Source organism: Talpa europaea, assembly GCF_964194135.1.
Source record: "Talpa europaea genome assembly, chromosome: 5".
Lineage (NCBI taxonomy): Eukaryota > Metazoa > Chordata > Mammalia > Eulipotyphla > Talpidae > Talpa > Talpa europaea.
In genome coordinates, this window is record NC_140071.1 from 112,436,861 (window position 1) to 112,450,720 (window position 13,860).

The window sequence follows — 13,860 nt, forward strand, 5'->3', positions numbered from 1 at the left end:
GTATCTATCTGGCTCTTTCTAGCAAAAGTTTGCTGACTTTTGACTAAAGTTGCATATTGAAAGAGATAGAAATGGCTGCTTCAATTACTTTGGAAACTAAATTTCAGATAACAAATAGTGTCTTCACCTTTTCTGTTCCCTTAATTTCCCTCACTGCCTGCCCAGCCCTCCACAGTCTTCCCTCAAAAAGCCAACCCAGAAGAAAGCCTGGTCATTAAACATGCATAAAAGCAACTGGCAGGGTAGGTCCAAAGCCTTAACAACCTTCTTACATTTAGATGCAGTAATTACCTCTGGTTATCAAACCCATGGGAATAATTAAAAATTCATGACAATTTTCATATACAAATAAGTTCATTCACAACAGTGTCTAATAACAGAACTACCTACTCAATAAATGATCTTTCTTTTAAAAAGTTTAGAATTTGTAATACATAAAAATGTACTATGCAAATTATATGTTTATTATCACAGAAAAGTTAAGTAGGTTACATATAAAAATATGTACATAGACACAGAAAAGTGATTAGAAGAAAATATGACAAAATGTAAATAATTGTTTTTTCTGAGTTATAGACCTACAGGAGACTTTTGTCTTTTTTAAAAAATATCATTGTTATACAGCAGAGGATTCAGGATAATTTTAAAAATCTGGCAGTATGAAAATATGCTGGACACATACCATGGATGAATTTCAAGGGGATTTTAGAACTTCCCTCCTCTCTTCCTCACCTAACCCTCAACATCCCTTGTAACTTCTTTTTTGTCCATGTGCCCCAGTGTCCCATCCTTAGCTCCTTTCTTTTTCTGGCCTAAATGCCTCCCATGGGTGAGTCTGTTCTCTTGTATGGACTTTACTTCCATTCTTTTGGTGCTGCCCTCTCTCCTTATTCACATTTCTTGGGTTCCCAGTGCAATGTGCTCCAAAACCACCAACTTCATGTTTGAAACAAAACTTTTTTAACCTGTTATTAATTAAAATGGATACACTTTTCAGAGTGATATTTATAGGTTACAAACATTCATATTGTTAGGGGGAAAAGGATGTCCCAAAGCAAATTCCATATAGGCTTTGTGGACTCCACCCCCACTCCAGGCCAAAGCCAAAGACACTGGGAACTCCAAATCCCATCACCACCAAAGGGAAGGTGGCTGGGACCTGAGGGTGAGGTTAAGCAGCCAGGTGGATATAAAAGGCAGACACGTGGGCTTTGGGGGACCCCATTTTGGCTCTCCACCAGCTCGCAGCTTCCGGCCAGCTCTGAGAGTGACTTTGGGTTTCCAGGTCGTCGGATCGGGTAGGACGCATTAAAGACTTTATTTCCCTATTTTCTCCCTGAGTTGTACATTTTCCTTATTTCCTTTCCTCTTGAAAATAAACTTTTTATTAACCTTTTTGTGTGTGTCTGTAGTAGAGTATTCATAAGTCCCTTTAAAGCGCGCGGGTGAGGACCCACAGTCAGGAACCCGTTTAATATTGGGGTTGCTCTATAACAATATATTTGTTTTTAAAATTTTATTCAAAAATCTGAATTTGACAACTTTTTGAATTCCTAAATTACTTTATTTGTCTGAACAAAAGAATCCCAGTTGTACATTATTCATTTCATCTTCTTTCTAGAAAATACATGAAGGAGACTGGCATGTTTGGTGACCAGGCTGCCATTAAATTTAATTTTGAAAATACATTGTGATAGTTGTTGCAGGAGCTAAAACAAACAATATGTAATGATTGCTTTTAAGGAGTTTGTCATCTATTATTGGTAATTCACACAAGACAGAATAAAGTGACATGTAAGAAGTCTATTCTCTTAGAATTCAGAAAAGGAGAGACTGTATTTCCTTGGGACACTGAAAGGGAGAAAAATAAAAACCAACTCTTCCATATTCCTAGTTTCTCTTTTTAAATTAACTATAATGACTTCCTATGATTATACCAGGAAAAATATGTGTGTGTGTACACATATATATCTTTTGTTTTTAAACAAAGGGAATCTTTAGTGTGTATATGTTGTTCTCTGTGGTTTCTGTCTGGTAAAATCCCTGATTTTAGCTTTTTAGAGGTGTGTTCTCCAAACTTGAGTCAATTATATATTATCTACATACATATTTGTATACTATTAAAGTATTAATTATAGAATCTTTCAGGCATCATTAAGGAATTTTCCAATGGCAAGACAGGGAGAACTAAGAGGAGAAGGGAGTGACTAGTCTTCTGAAAGAGTCTAAACAGATGGTTCTTTATCTCTTTAATTTCTAAAATTTTTTCCATGCTAAAACCAAAGGACTTAACTTGAAAAAGTAATGGTTTGTTCTGTAGAATTCCTGAAAGCTACCTAAAGGGATGTTTTCATTACTATAGACGAAGTCTTGAATACCCACACCTTTTTTTTCTTTTTAAAGATTTATTTATTTATACAAGCACTGGGTACAGTCAGAAGTGCGGGAGGGTGAGAGAATTCACCAGAGCCAGAGCAGGGAGAGCTGAACAGGCAGACTGACGAAGTACACTGCTGAGGGGAGCAGCGGGCAGCAGGAGAAGTCTGCGTGCCATGTGGGACCCTCGCTGGTGGCCGGGGAAACGAACTGGCGCTGTAGAGGCTGTGGGCAGCTTCTCAGCCCAGCGCTCAACCACTGTGCCACCACAGGAGGCCCTACCCTCACTTTTTTAAAAAAAGAAAAATCCTGGCCAGTCAACACATTACAAGATAAAATGCCAGCCTGCAAGAGTTAGACATTAAAACCTGATCTAGAAAAGATGGACAAATGTATCAGATTGGAAACAGCTACCTGCATAAATTAGACAACAGATGGGAAAGTTTTGGACTAAAAGGATGTGTTCTGTATTCATTTTCCTTAAAGCGTCCTCCTCATTAGTATAGCAGTGAGTATCACCACCTGCGCTTTTCCTGAGAGACTCCTGATTAAGAAACCTGATAACTACAAACACTAACCTGTTGGGTACATATCGGTAGGAGACTTCCTTGGGTTGGGCAAGGTTGTCAAGTCTTTTGGTTAGCTGAGCCCTCAAAGCACTCCGGGAAACAGGGACAATAGGATCTTGATTACCCCAAAACAATTTTCTGGTGGCAGATGAGAGGCACAGGTTGTTTGGTGGAGAGGAAAAGAAACAAAACAAACAAACAAAAAACAAATGTAAAACATTTGTAAATGTTTTACAAATAATTAAAACAGTACAACAAATAATAACTTAAAGTATAACAAAATACTCATTATTTTACCATCAACAATATGGTATTACATTAGAATGCAGAACATGACAAATAAGATGATGTTTCATTAGATATAGTGTAGCAGAATCTTTACATATTAATAGTTCAGTGATGACAAACACAGAGCATGTTCTTTTAAAAAATTATTATCTCACTTAAGGCCCTAACAGAAACAATGAATTATTAGCAGCACTGAGGAAAAAAAGTGTTTTCTGTTAAAAACCAGAAAAATTAAATGGTCAGAAATTCACTGCTCATGGACATTTAAAAAATGGCTTTTTGGCGTCCCTGGTGGCGCAAGGGGTTAAGCATCACACTATGAAGCAATCCACAGCCACTGCAGCACTAAATCCAATCCCCAATCCCCGGCTGGCCAGAGAGAAACCCACATGGCAAAGTAGACCTCTCCTGACTTGCCAGCTGCTCCCCTCAGCAGTGTGTTTCAGTCAGCCTGCCTGTTCTGTTCCACACTCTGTCTCGGGTGAATCCTCTCACCACCACCCCCATTTGTGGGACCCTCGCCGGAGGGCCGGGATGGAACCGGTTCAGCAGAGGCTACGGACAGCTTCACAGCGCTGCTTTCAATCGCCTGCACCACCAGGGGTGGCCCAAATAAATAAATCTTTAAAAAAAAAAAAAAAAAGGCTTTTGACAGGCTGATTTTACTTTACTTCAAGAACTCAATCACAGAATTTTACAATTTCCAGGCATCGGTAATGGATGAACAACTTGTAGAAATTAAAATAAGACTTCTGTACTACTGTATCATACATGGTGACCCAAAAAATGAACCTGTTAGAAATACGGATAATTTCAAAACAGTATCTCCAAGTATTCTCAAGTATTTTCTGAAATTCTAAATCTGTATTTCCAAATACTAGGTCTCACAAGCATGCCACATGACAAATGCAGTATCCGCCCAAGCCTACCCTGCTAATATTTCCTTTCACAGTCCTAGAAGCATTTCCCACCTTATTTCAAAAAACAAACACCAAAAAATCCTACTTGACTCCTCTCCTCCAGATTTTTTTATTTCATTGATCACTAAGTCTTTACTATCTTTACTCAAACTGTTCTTTTAGCTCTAAAGGTCTCTGCCTTAAAAGAAACCTTGAGTGTTTCTCTCCTGCATCATTGTAATAGCTCTAAATCAATCTTCCTGACTTTAGTTCTCTATTCCATCAAACTCACTGAGCTTTCTGAAATGTCAGTATCATATTATGTAAGCAATGGACTTTGTGGGCAACAGATATTGACACAAATTCCAGTTTTGGTGCCTGTAAGCTGGTGAGTGCAAACAGGCCCCAGGTGATTCCAATGTGTAGACAAATTTAAGAACCACTGACCTAGAGTCAGCCTCCATGTGTGAGGTGATAAAATTGACTCAGTGGATCCATCAAGCAAAAAACTAGATACATCTTATGTTGGGTTAATAGGCAGATAAGAGTGATACTTACCTATTTAATGTAAGGAACACAATCATCACAAATAAGACAATAAAATATTGCCTTACCTCTCTGGGACTCCCCAATCTTTTTTAGGCCTAGAAAGATCTTGAATTCTCTTCCTAGAAAAAAACCTAACAAATACCAACTGATTAATTCAAAAAGAATGCTAAATAAATGTGATTACAGTAGATGACTCTTACTCAAACATTTCCCATCTGAGGGGTGAATAAAAGCAATGCCTTATTTGATGTGATTTAAAGAGTGCCAAAAAGCTCAAAGTATTCATATATATTGTGAGCCCCAAGTTTTCACTCCTAGAATCATTAATATTATATAACAAAACAAAGACAATGGATATGCAAAAACAAAAACAAATTAAAAAAACAAACCAGAGCACATTCTCTCCAGAATACCCAGGGTAAAACACACATTAGTTAATGGAAAAAAATCCTCCATTTACCAAAGTCTTGATAGCACTGGATTCTGAAGACATTTTACAAAAAAATTTTAGACATACTGTTCTGCCTAACACTTACAGGAGTTCTTCAATAGAGTACTATTAATGTTAGAATAAGCCCTGGCCTTGGTGTCAGGTAGGATTCAGCCTGACACAGCATGTGAAAACCCAGACATAACCTTCCTAAATGGTGGCTGATGCATCATGAGCCCTTTTCAGAAAGAGGATTAATAGGAACTCCCAATATTGCACATTTACAAAACTGAACCACCTGAAGATCAAGCTAAAATTCTTCAATCAGATTATTTATTTCCATGTTACATTGTGTTTAAATCACTTGCATTGCCCCTCAACCTTTATTGATGACTTACTTGCCTCTCATAGCCTTACCTGTGCTGTACAGTCCTGAAACTTTAAGGATTCCATGCATACAAAGCAGGCAACAATATTAATAACTGTGGACAGTTTCCCTGTGCAGTGGTGGGATGGCATAGAGCAGGATCTCTATGACCCGAGCAGACCAGTGAAGGAGGAGAGTCCTGGATCCCTCAGTGGCTTTTTCAGGCTTTTACTGAGTTTACCAGGTACCAGCAGGAAGGGGTGCCCGGGTGGCCGGGAGGTTGGCAGGCCTCCTAGGCCCCGGCAAATCTTCACTCTTCCTGGCGCTCTGGCGTTCTCTCGTGGCCTCTGCTTCTCTTGTTCTCCTTCCCAGTGCCGCCGTCTTTATAGGCCCATCTCAGCCCAGGTGAATCCCATCTACATATGCCCACACCCCAATCCACGTGCCGCCATCAGGCATGCATTCAGGACCGCAGGGATCCATCATCAATCCTAATGGCAGGAGGGCAGAAAAGCCTGACAATCATTTACCCTACACCTGGGACCAGTTTGGTAGTGGCAGCAATTAGTCTCAGGGGCATGGAATACGCGGTCCAACAACTCTTCTCATGTAAGAGATTATTATCCCAGTACCAACAATGGAGATCTGGATTTTATAATTTTTAGGTGAAGTGTCATTTTCTTATACCTGGACAAGTTACTGAATTCACTGGGCTTTAGTTCATCTGTCCAACAAATATTTGAGTATGTACTATATACCAAGTAATATTCTAGGCCTGCGAGTATACTGTCAAATGAAATAGATATTTTTCTCTTCGAATTGGGGTGGAAAGGCAATAAATGAAATAAAAGGAGAATGTGGCGCATGTAATGGGGAGAAGGTAGTAATTTTAAGCAGGATATCAAAGGCCACATTACAGATCAGGTTATATTTGGCCAACCACTAGATTTTTCAGGGAAGGATTTTTCAAGGTAAAACCCAGATTTTTCAGGGAAGAATTATCCCATTCCAGTGGTAATGGCAAGTGCAGAGACCCAGGACAGAGAATGCCTATGTGTTTGAAAGGTAACCAGTGTAATTATCCACATCTAGAAATGAAAATAACTATAACCATTTCACAGCAAGGTGTGCCTAGCACATTCTAACTGTGGAGTGGCACTCAGTAAATGCTAATTCCTTTTTCCTTTCTCACCTAGCATGATACACTGCAAGTAAATGTATAGTAAATATTCACTAAATGCTGATAGAATTTAACTAAAATTTGTATTGAATTGTTTTAAGTATAAACTTAGCTTAAGCACTCCATAAGGGAAAACTGTAGAACTCTCAGCAAACCAGGTAGTGATACATTTATGATTTTTTAGCACTCAAGTAACTTGAGTGCTAAAATAAGGTGGCAAGAATGGTACCTCATCTCTACCCTTCCTCCCCCAACATCTCAGATTCTGGAATAACTCCCCCTTTTCCTATTTCCACCCACCTGTCTGCATTTTGTCAAGATTTTGCACCTTAATTCAAAGATTCCCAATCTGAAGTTTCCAAATACTTAGGGAATCTATGAAGATAATAATGGGAGTCCACAACCTGTAGAATATTTCGAAAAGTCAAATGGAATCCTACACTACCCATAATCAGGTTGTAGAGGCTACCCAAAATGCCAGATTTGCTTCTCTATATGTCAGTTCATACTGCTAGGAGACTCTGATTAATACTTATATATGTGCTTAGTTTCCAAAAGACTTAACAAATGTTGTGTGTTTTGTGAATAATAAAAAAAAATTTTTTCAGGCCTCCCCAGTGGCTCAGCGGTTGAGCGCTGGCTTGCGAAGCTGCCCGCAGCCTCTACAGCACCGGTTCGATCCCCGGCTGCTCCCTGGCCACCAGAGGAGGGTCCCGCATGGCGCGCAGACCTCTCCTGCTGCCCGCTGCTCCCCTCAGCAGTGTACTTCGTCCGTCCGCCTGCCTGCTCTGCTCCCCGCTCTGGCTCTGGTGAATTCTTTCACCCTCCTGCACTTCTGACTGTGCCCAGTGCTTGTATAAATAAATAAATAAATAAATCTTTAAAAAAAAATTTTTTTTTCAAGGGCCTCCCCTGGTGGCGCAGCAGTTGAGCGCTGGGCTGCGAGGCTGCCCACAGCCTCTGCTGTGACAGTTCATTCCCCCGCCGCAGGCGAGGGTCCCACCAAAAAAAAAAAAAAAAAATTCAAAACATGAGATTATTGTGGTGGGTAGAGATAATAAAGATTCTTTGATGGCGAAATGTTTGGGATCTGTTATGTAATATGATGCAACTCCAAGCCATGCCTGTTCATATCTAGAACAATGATAATAGTGTTCATTTCCAGAAATAAAACCTACATCCTTATTCAACCAGAGAATGGCTTTGCCATGCAGGTATCACATCACCCCTGCTGAGACAGCCAGAGCCAACTTTCCAGGAGGCTGAGTGGGTGGAGGAGAGAGAAAACCATAGCTGCAGACAAAACATCTAATTACACATTAATCGTTTCTAGCAGGTTAGCTTTTCTATTCCATCATCACATCGAAGCCAAGATTTCCCTCTCTACATTTTCCTCACCAACTAACTCATGTTTTTCATGTATCCTTTTATATAAGAGTATTAATGTTTCCTGGCTTACTCCTATAGATACTTAAATTTGATTGTCAAGTCAATTGGAAATAATCTCATTAACATTTGCTAATTCTGTGTGGAGATCTACTCCCTCTCTTTCTCATTCACTTCTTGTGCATTCTGTCACCATAGCTACATCTACAACCTACAAGTCCTCATCTTAACACAAGCTTCCCTTCTCTCTCTGGCATTGCATTACCTCACAATGTCAGTCTTGATCCTGTACAGAAACAAAAGAACGTGGCTGAAGGATTTGAACTTGTGATGGCAGATTTTTTTTTTTTAATGAGGATTACATTACTGTTCCATGTCTTCATTGATAATTAGTCTCCTATAGTTGGCCAAGAGCTGAGAATGTTTCTGAAATCCTTACCCTGGGTGTAGAGCAGTAAATATACATTTATATAACAACCATTATGGAAGTGATTTCAGATATGTAATTGATGGGAAAATCCAAATAATTGTCTTTCAGGCTCTTTTATTTAACTACGCTGCTTATTTTCAAAAAATATTTTCTTCCCTAATAATCAGACATAGCACATTTTTTAACCAAGAATCTTGTAGAGGATGGGAACAGAGATGGATAATGGAGATAGCAGTTTCCTCACAGAATCAAACCAAATTAACCAAACAAACACAAGCAAGCAGTAATATAACCATAACAACAGCATTTTAAAACCCCATTCTTTTTTTTTTAAACTTTTTTTTTTTTAAAGATTTATTTATTTAATTATACAAGCACTGGGTACAGTCAGAGGCGCAGGGAGGGTGAGAGAATTCATCAGAGCCAGAGCGGAGAGCAGAGCAGGCAGACTGACGATATACACTGCTGAGGGGAGCAGCGGGCGGCAGGAGAGGTCTGCGCGCCATGTGGGACCCTCACACGGCGGCCGGGGATTGAACCGGCGCTGCAGAGGCTGTGGGCAGCTTCGCAAGCCAGCGCTCAACCACTGAGCCACCGTGGAGGCCCTAAAACCCCATTCTTTTCCCAACCTTTCTTAAGGTATAAACAGTGGGTATAAATTATTTTGCTATTTAGCCATAGGGCAGTTTTCTCACTCAGCATTCATTTATTCGAAGTAATTTGTGGCATTTTAAGTGGCTGCGGGGCAATAGTAAATGTTAGTTCTACCAGCTCTACCACTCAGCCACCACACAAACTCAGGAAAGCAACATACTTTCCCTGAATTTCATTTTACTCTTAGTAAAATCTAGTTGATTTTTTTCTGCTCTACCTACTCAGGAAGAAAAAAACATTTACTCAGCTGCAAAGTACTACATAAAATAATGTAGCCATATTTACTGTCTTAAAGAGGAAGGGGAAAAACAACTAGGAAACATAAAAACAGAAATTGTAAAATGAGTCTAAATAATAACAATAAATGTAACAACAAATATGAATGGTTTTAGTCCACGTATTGAAAGGGTGGACAAAAACAAAATCTGGAGTTATTTACCTCTTTTCATCTAGATGCACCACTTAGGAACTCTTGGTATTTTTCTTTAATAATTCAATTGTTAGCTCTTCTAATTACCTCTTAACCAAACCAAGAGCAGGTATCTATTTTCAGGAGGCATTTACTTTGTGTATTGTAAGTATACACACACTTTTTCTTCCCCGCCCTGGGGAGCACTTCATTGAAATTTCATTAACTACCGTACTTAAATTAAAGGCAAGGGGCTTGTGATACATTAACATTTCACAAAATCTATGGCATGAGATTGTCAAAGCAGAATCCTGAATCAATTAAAGGTTCAGACCTAATATGCAACAAAACTGGTCTTTAGCAAAAAGAGACAATGAGTGAATGGAAGGAGAGTTTTTGTACACCTGTCTTCCCCAGCTATTTCTGAATTACTTTCTCTCTCCTTTCTTTTTCCCACCAAAAAAAAAAAAAAAAAAAAAAAAGACCTGTCTAAGAATGGACATTACACCTTCCTAAAAAGAGAGGAAGAAAGGGAGGGAGTGAGGAAAGGGAAGGAGGGCAATTATGACAAAAGAAAAGCAGGCTTCTTGAAACCCCCAAAACATGGGGCCTCCCTGGAGGTGCAAGGGGTTGACCACAGCACTGTGAAGCTGTTCGCAGCCTCCACAGCGCGAGTTCAATCCCCTGCCAGGGAGCTACCCACATGGCACAGCAGACCTCTCCTGACTCGCCCACTGCTCCCCTCAGCAGTGTATTTCAGTCAGTCTGCCTGTTCTGTTCCCCCACTCTGTCTCTGGTGAATCCTCTCACCACCCCGCCCCCGCACCTCTGGCCTTTACCCCAGTTCTTATTATCATAAATAAATAAATCTTTAAAACATTCATTAAAAAAAAGTTAAAAAACAAACACACTTTCACTTTTAATGCCTCACACTGAATCCACCCCAAACAGTTAGGCTGGCCTAAAAACTTTAGAAAATACCTCTATATCTATAGCCTTACCTTTTCCTTACAAATTCACAAGGGTCAGAATCTGGGAAAAAAAAAAAAAAGTAAAAGCAAACATTAGTTTCAATAAGAATAAAAAATATGATAAAGATGAAAATAAGACAAATCAGAGAGAAGAAATACCAAAAATCACTATTTAGGGATGTCCCATCAAATATGGCCAATCACGTACCCAAATAAATCACAGATAAATCAATGAGTTAAATTCTAAAAATTGAATTAGAGCAAAATAAAGGGAATATCTACTTATTCACTGGACTTCAATCAGTTGAAGATTGGCCAAAGATATGGAGGACAAATAAAAATAGATTAAACAGTTTGAAACAAAATTTCTGAGTGTGGGCCTCCCTGGTGGCGCAGCAGGTTGAGCGCAACTCTAGAGAGCTGTTCACAGCTTCTGCAGCGCTGGTTCAATTCCCAGCCAGCCAGGGAGATTCCCATATGGCGAGGCAGACCTCCTGCAGTGTCTTTTATAATGAAAAACCATGTATACCTGGAATGTCCAGAACAGAAGAAATGACTAAGCAAATAAAAAAAAAGCATGTTTAGGGCCTCCCCTGTGGCGCAGCGGTTGAGCGCTGGGTTGCGAAGCTGCCCGCGGCCTCTGCAGCGCCGGTTCGATCCCCGGCTGCTCCCCGGCCACCGGAGGAGGGTCCCACATGGCGCGCGGACCTCTCCTGCCGCCCGCTGCTCCCCTCAGCAGTGTACTTCGGTCCTTCTGCCTGTTCTGCTCCCCGCTCTGGCTCTGGTGAATTCTCCCACCCTCCCGTGCTTCTGACTGTACCCAATGCATGTATAAACAAAACAAACAAACAAATAAATAAATAAAAGCATGCCTCTATTAAAAAAAAAAAAAGATTTATTTTATTTATACAAGAACTGGAGCACAGGTCAGAGTGCAGGAGGGTGAGAGAATTCACCAGAGACAGAGCAGGGAGCAGAACAGGCAGACAGACCAAAAACACTGCTGAGGGAAGCAGTGGGCAAGACAGGAGAGGTCTGCCACACCATGTGGCTATCTCCCTGGCTGGCTGGGAATCGATCCAGTGCTGCCTCACAGCTCTGCACTCAACCCACTGCGCCACGGGGAGGTTCTCTTTTTTTTTTTTTTTTTAATGTGGGAAAATTACAGGAGATCATCCAGACCAAGTTATCCAAAAAACAATTATAATAGACCTCATAATGACAGATCGTTCCAGATAATCTCTTCTTAAGAGTTTTTAATCACATCTGAGAGTTCTGAAATAACATTTTCTACCCTTTGGAGTGTTTTGGGTAAATGAAAGCGGGAGCATTCTGGCACCAGACAGATATGGCTCAAACCCTAGCTTTGTTACTTATTCACCTATACAATACTGGGAAAATTACGTAACTTCTCTGAGACATAGTTTTCCCTTCTTAGAAAGGAGGCTAATAGGCAGGTTTGTGTAAAGATCAATGACATATATGTAAAGCACCCTGCAGATTGTAGACACAGATAGTAGTAGATAAACAGTAGTTAGAATGATTAGAAGCAATTTCAGCAATCAGCAGCTTCACTGATTGTGCACTGGAAGAAATAAAGCAGCCAACTTTTGGTACAATATGGTACCAGGGATGAGAGAACAAAAATCCGAGGAAGATGTTGTCTCTCTTGAGACATTTACGGTCTAGTAGGAGATAGCCTATGTACTTAAAAAAAGAAAAAAGTAAATGGAAGTTTTGAAATCCAACATCTTCTATTACACTGCTTTTAAAAGGCTACACTGTTGCATCAGGCAACACCACACCTGACAGAATCAAGAGTCGTGGAGCAAACTGTTTTGGCAGGATGCTGCGGAGAGGGCAGAACCTGGCCTTTTTATTGAGAGAGTGATTATACAGAGTCAATTACTCAGAGCAGGAGGACAAGGAGAAAAAAGTTTAGAAGGAATGTATGTCACGGTTATCTGCACTTTAGGGGAGAGGAGTCTGCAAATCCGAATCAGATTTACAGCCTAGTTTTTTTTTTAACGATTTATTTATTTGTTTGTTTGTTTATTTATACAAGCACTGGGTACAGTCGGAAGCGCGGGAGGGCGAGAGAATTCACCAGAGCCAGAGCGGGGAGCAGAGCAGACAGAAGGACCGAAGTACACTGCTGAGGGGAGCAGCGGGCGGCAGGAGAGGTCTGCGCGCCATGTGGGACCCTCCTCCTGTGGCCGGGAAGCATCCGGGGTTCGAACCGGCGCTGCAGAGGCTGCGGGCAGCTTTGCAACCCAGTGCTCAACAGCTGCACCACCGGGGAGGCCCTACAGTCCAGTTTTATGGTCCAAAGTTTGAAGACCGGAATCAGACTTTCCGACCTTTGTTTCTGGTACCTATCTTATTAACAAGGCATTCTGCTGATGTCCTCTGGACGCAAAGTTACATATCGGTCAACGGCTCCCCAAGTGTTCCTGGTCATGCCTTGTGACATACACTCATTGTCACAGGAGATTAAGCATCCTGCTCTTATTTAAGAGGCAATTCTGCAGGGCCATTAGTTAATTAATTGGTTGGGCCTAATAGACTTTGTACTGATAAGGCTAAACTGCATAGCCAGAATGGCGGCTTAAGCAGCTCTTTAATTCTATGAGATCCACACTACACTGACTCAGATCTCAGGAAAAAAAAAAAGGGAGATCTATGAAAATGCCTCTTGTGTCCAGTCCTGCTGTCACCCATGAAAAGTTAAAGCCCTTCTGTGGACTTTTCGTGTATGACCAAACTTGGTTGCCGATTGTTATTTCTACCTCAGAGAGTCAGTGTCAGTGTAACCCTGAATCAATCCTAAAAGACTACAAATTTTGATCATATAGATGAATAATGCTGTTTTCTATTGCCATTTCATACTATAATGTCACCCAAAGATATATAGCTTTTGCTCTTTAGTTTAGAAACACTTTTGACGTCATCTCACTGATTTGATAAAGGGAATGGCTCTCAGGTGGCCGTTGTTATTAGCTAATGTCCCCAGCAAATCAGTGTTAGTGTTACAGTGGTTTTCACACGTGTCTGCACATAAAAATCACCTGGGGATTGTCTTAAAATTCCAGGTTCCAGGCCACTGAACAATTAAATCACAATCTCTAGGGGTGGGCCACGGGTATCAGTGTTTTTTAAGTAGGCAAGTTTAGAAACTACTAAAATATTGTTTGCTAGCTAAAAACACTGGCTTAGCAATCAGACTGCCTGGAACTAAATCCTGACTCTAGCCTTGGAACTTGGTTACCTAAGTTCTCTGTCCCTCAGTTTTATTTATTTTTCTTAAGGCTGTTTGTAAGTTAAATAATACACATACAACAATTTGTATAGT

General features: G+C 40.5%; 1 protein-coding gene across 1 annotated transcript in view; it reads right to left on the reverse strand.

Moving 5' to 3' along the window:
* Window positions 1-13,860, reverse strand: part of SPMAP2L (sperm microtubule associated protein 2 like) — a gene marked incomplete at its 5' end in the record, with an annotated part of 35,904 nt that overhangs the window by 12,600 nt on the left and 9,444 nt on the right. The window contains 3 exons of the mRNA XM_084233007.1: window positions 2,955-3,083; window positions 4,747-4,812; window positions 10,539-10,569. Coding sequence (XP_084089133.1) covers window positions 2,955-3,083; window positions 4,747-4,812; window positions 10,539-10,569 — 226 coding nt within the window. The remainder of the gene's footprint in view (window positions 1-2,954; window positions 3,084-4,746; window positions 4,813-10,538; window positions 10,570-13,860) is intronic.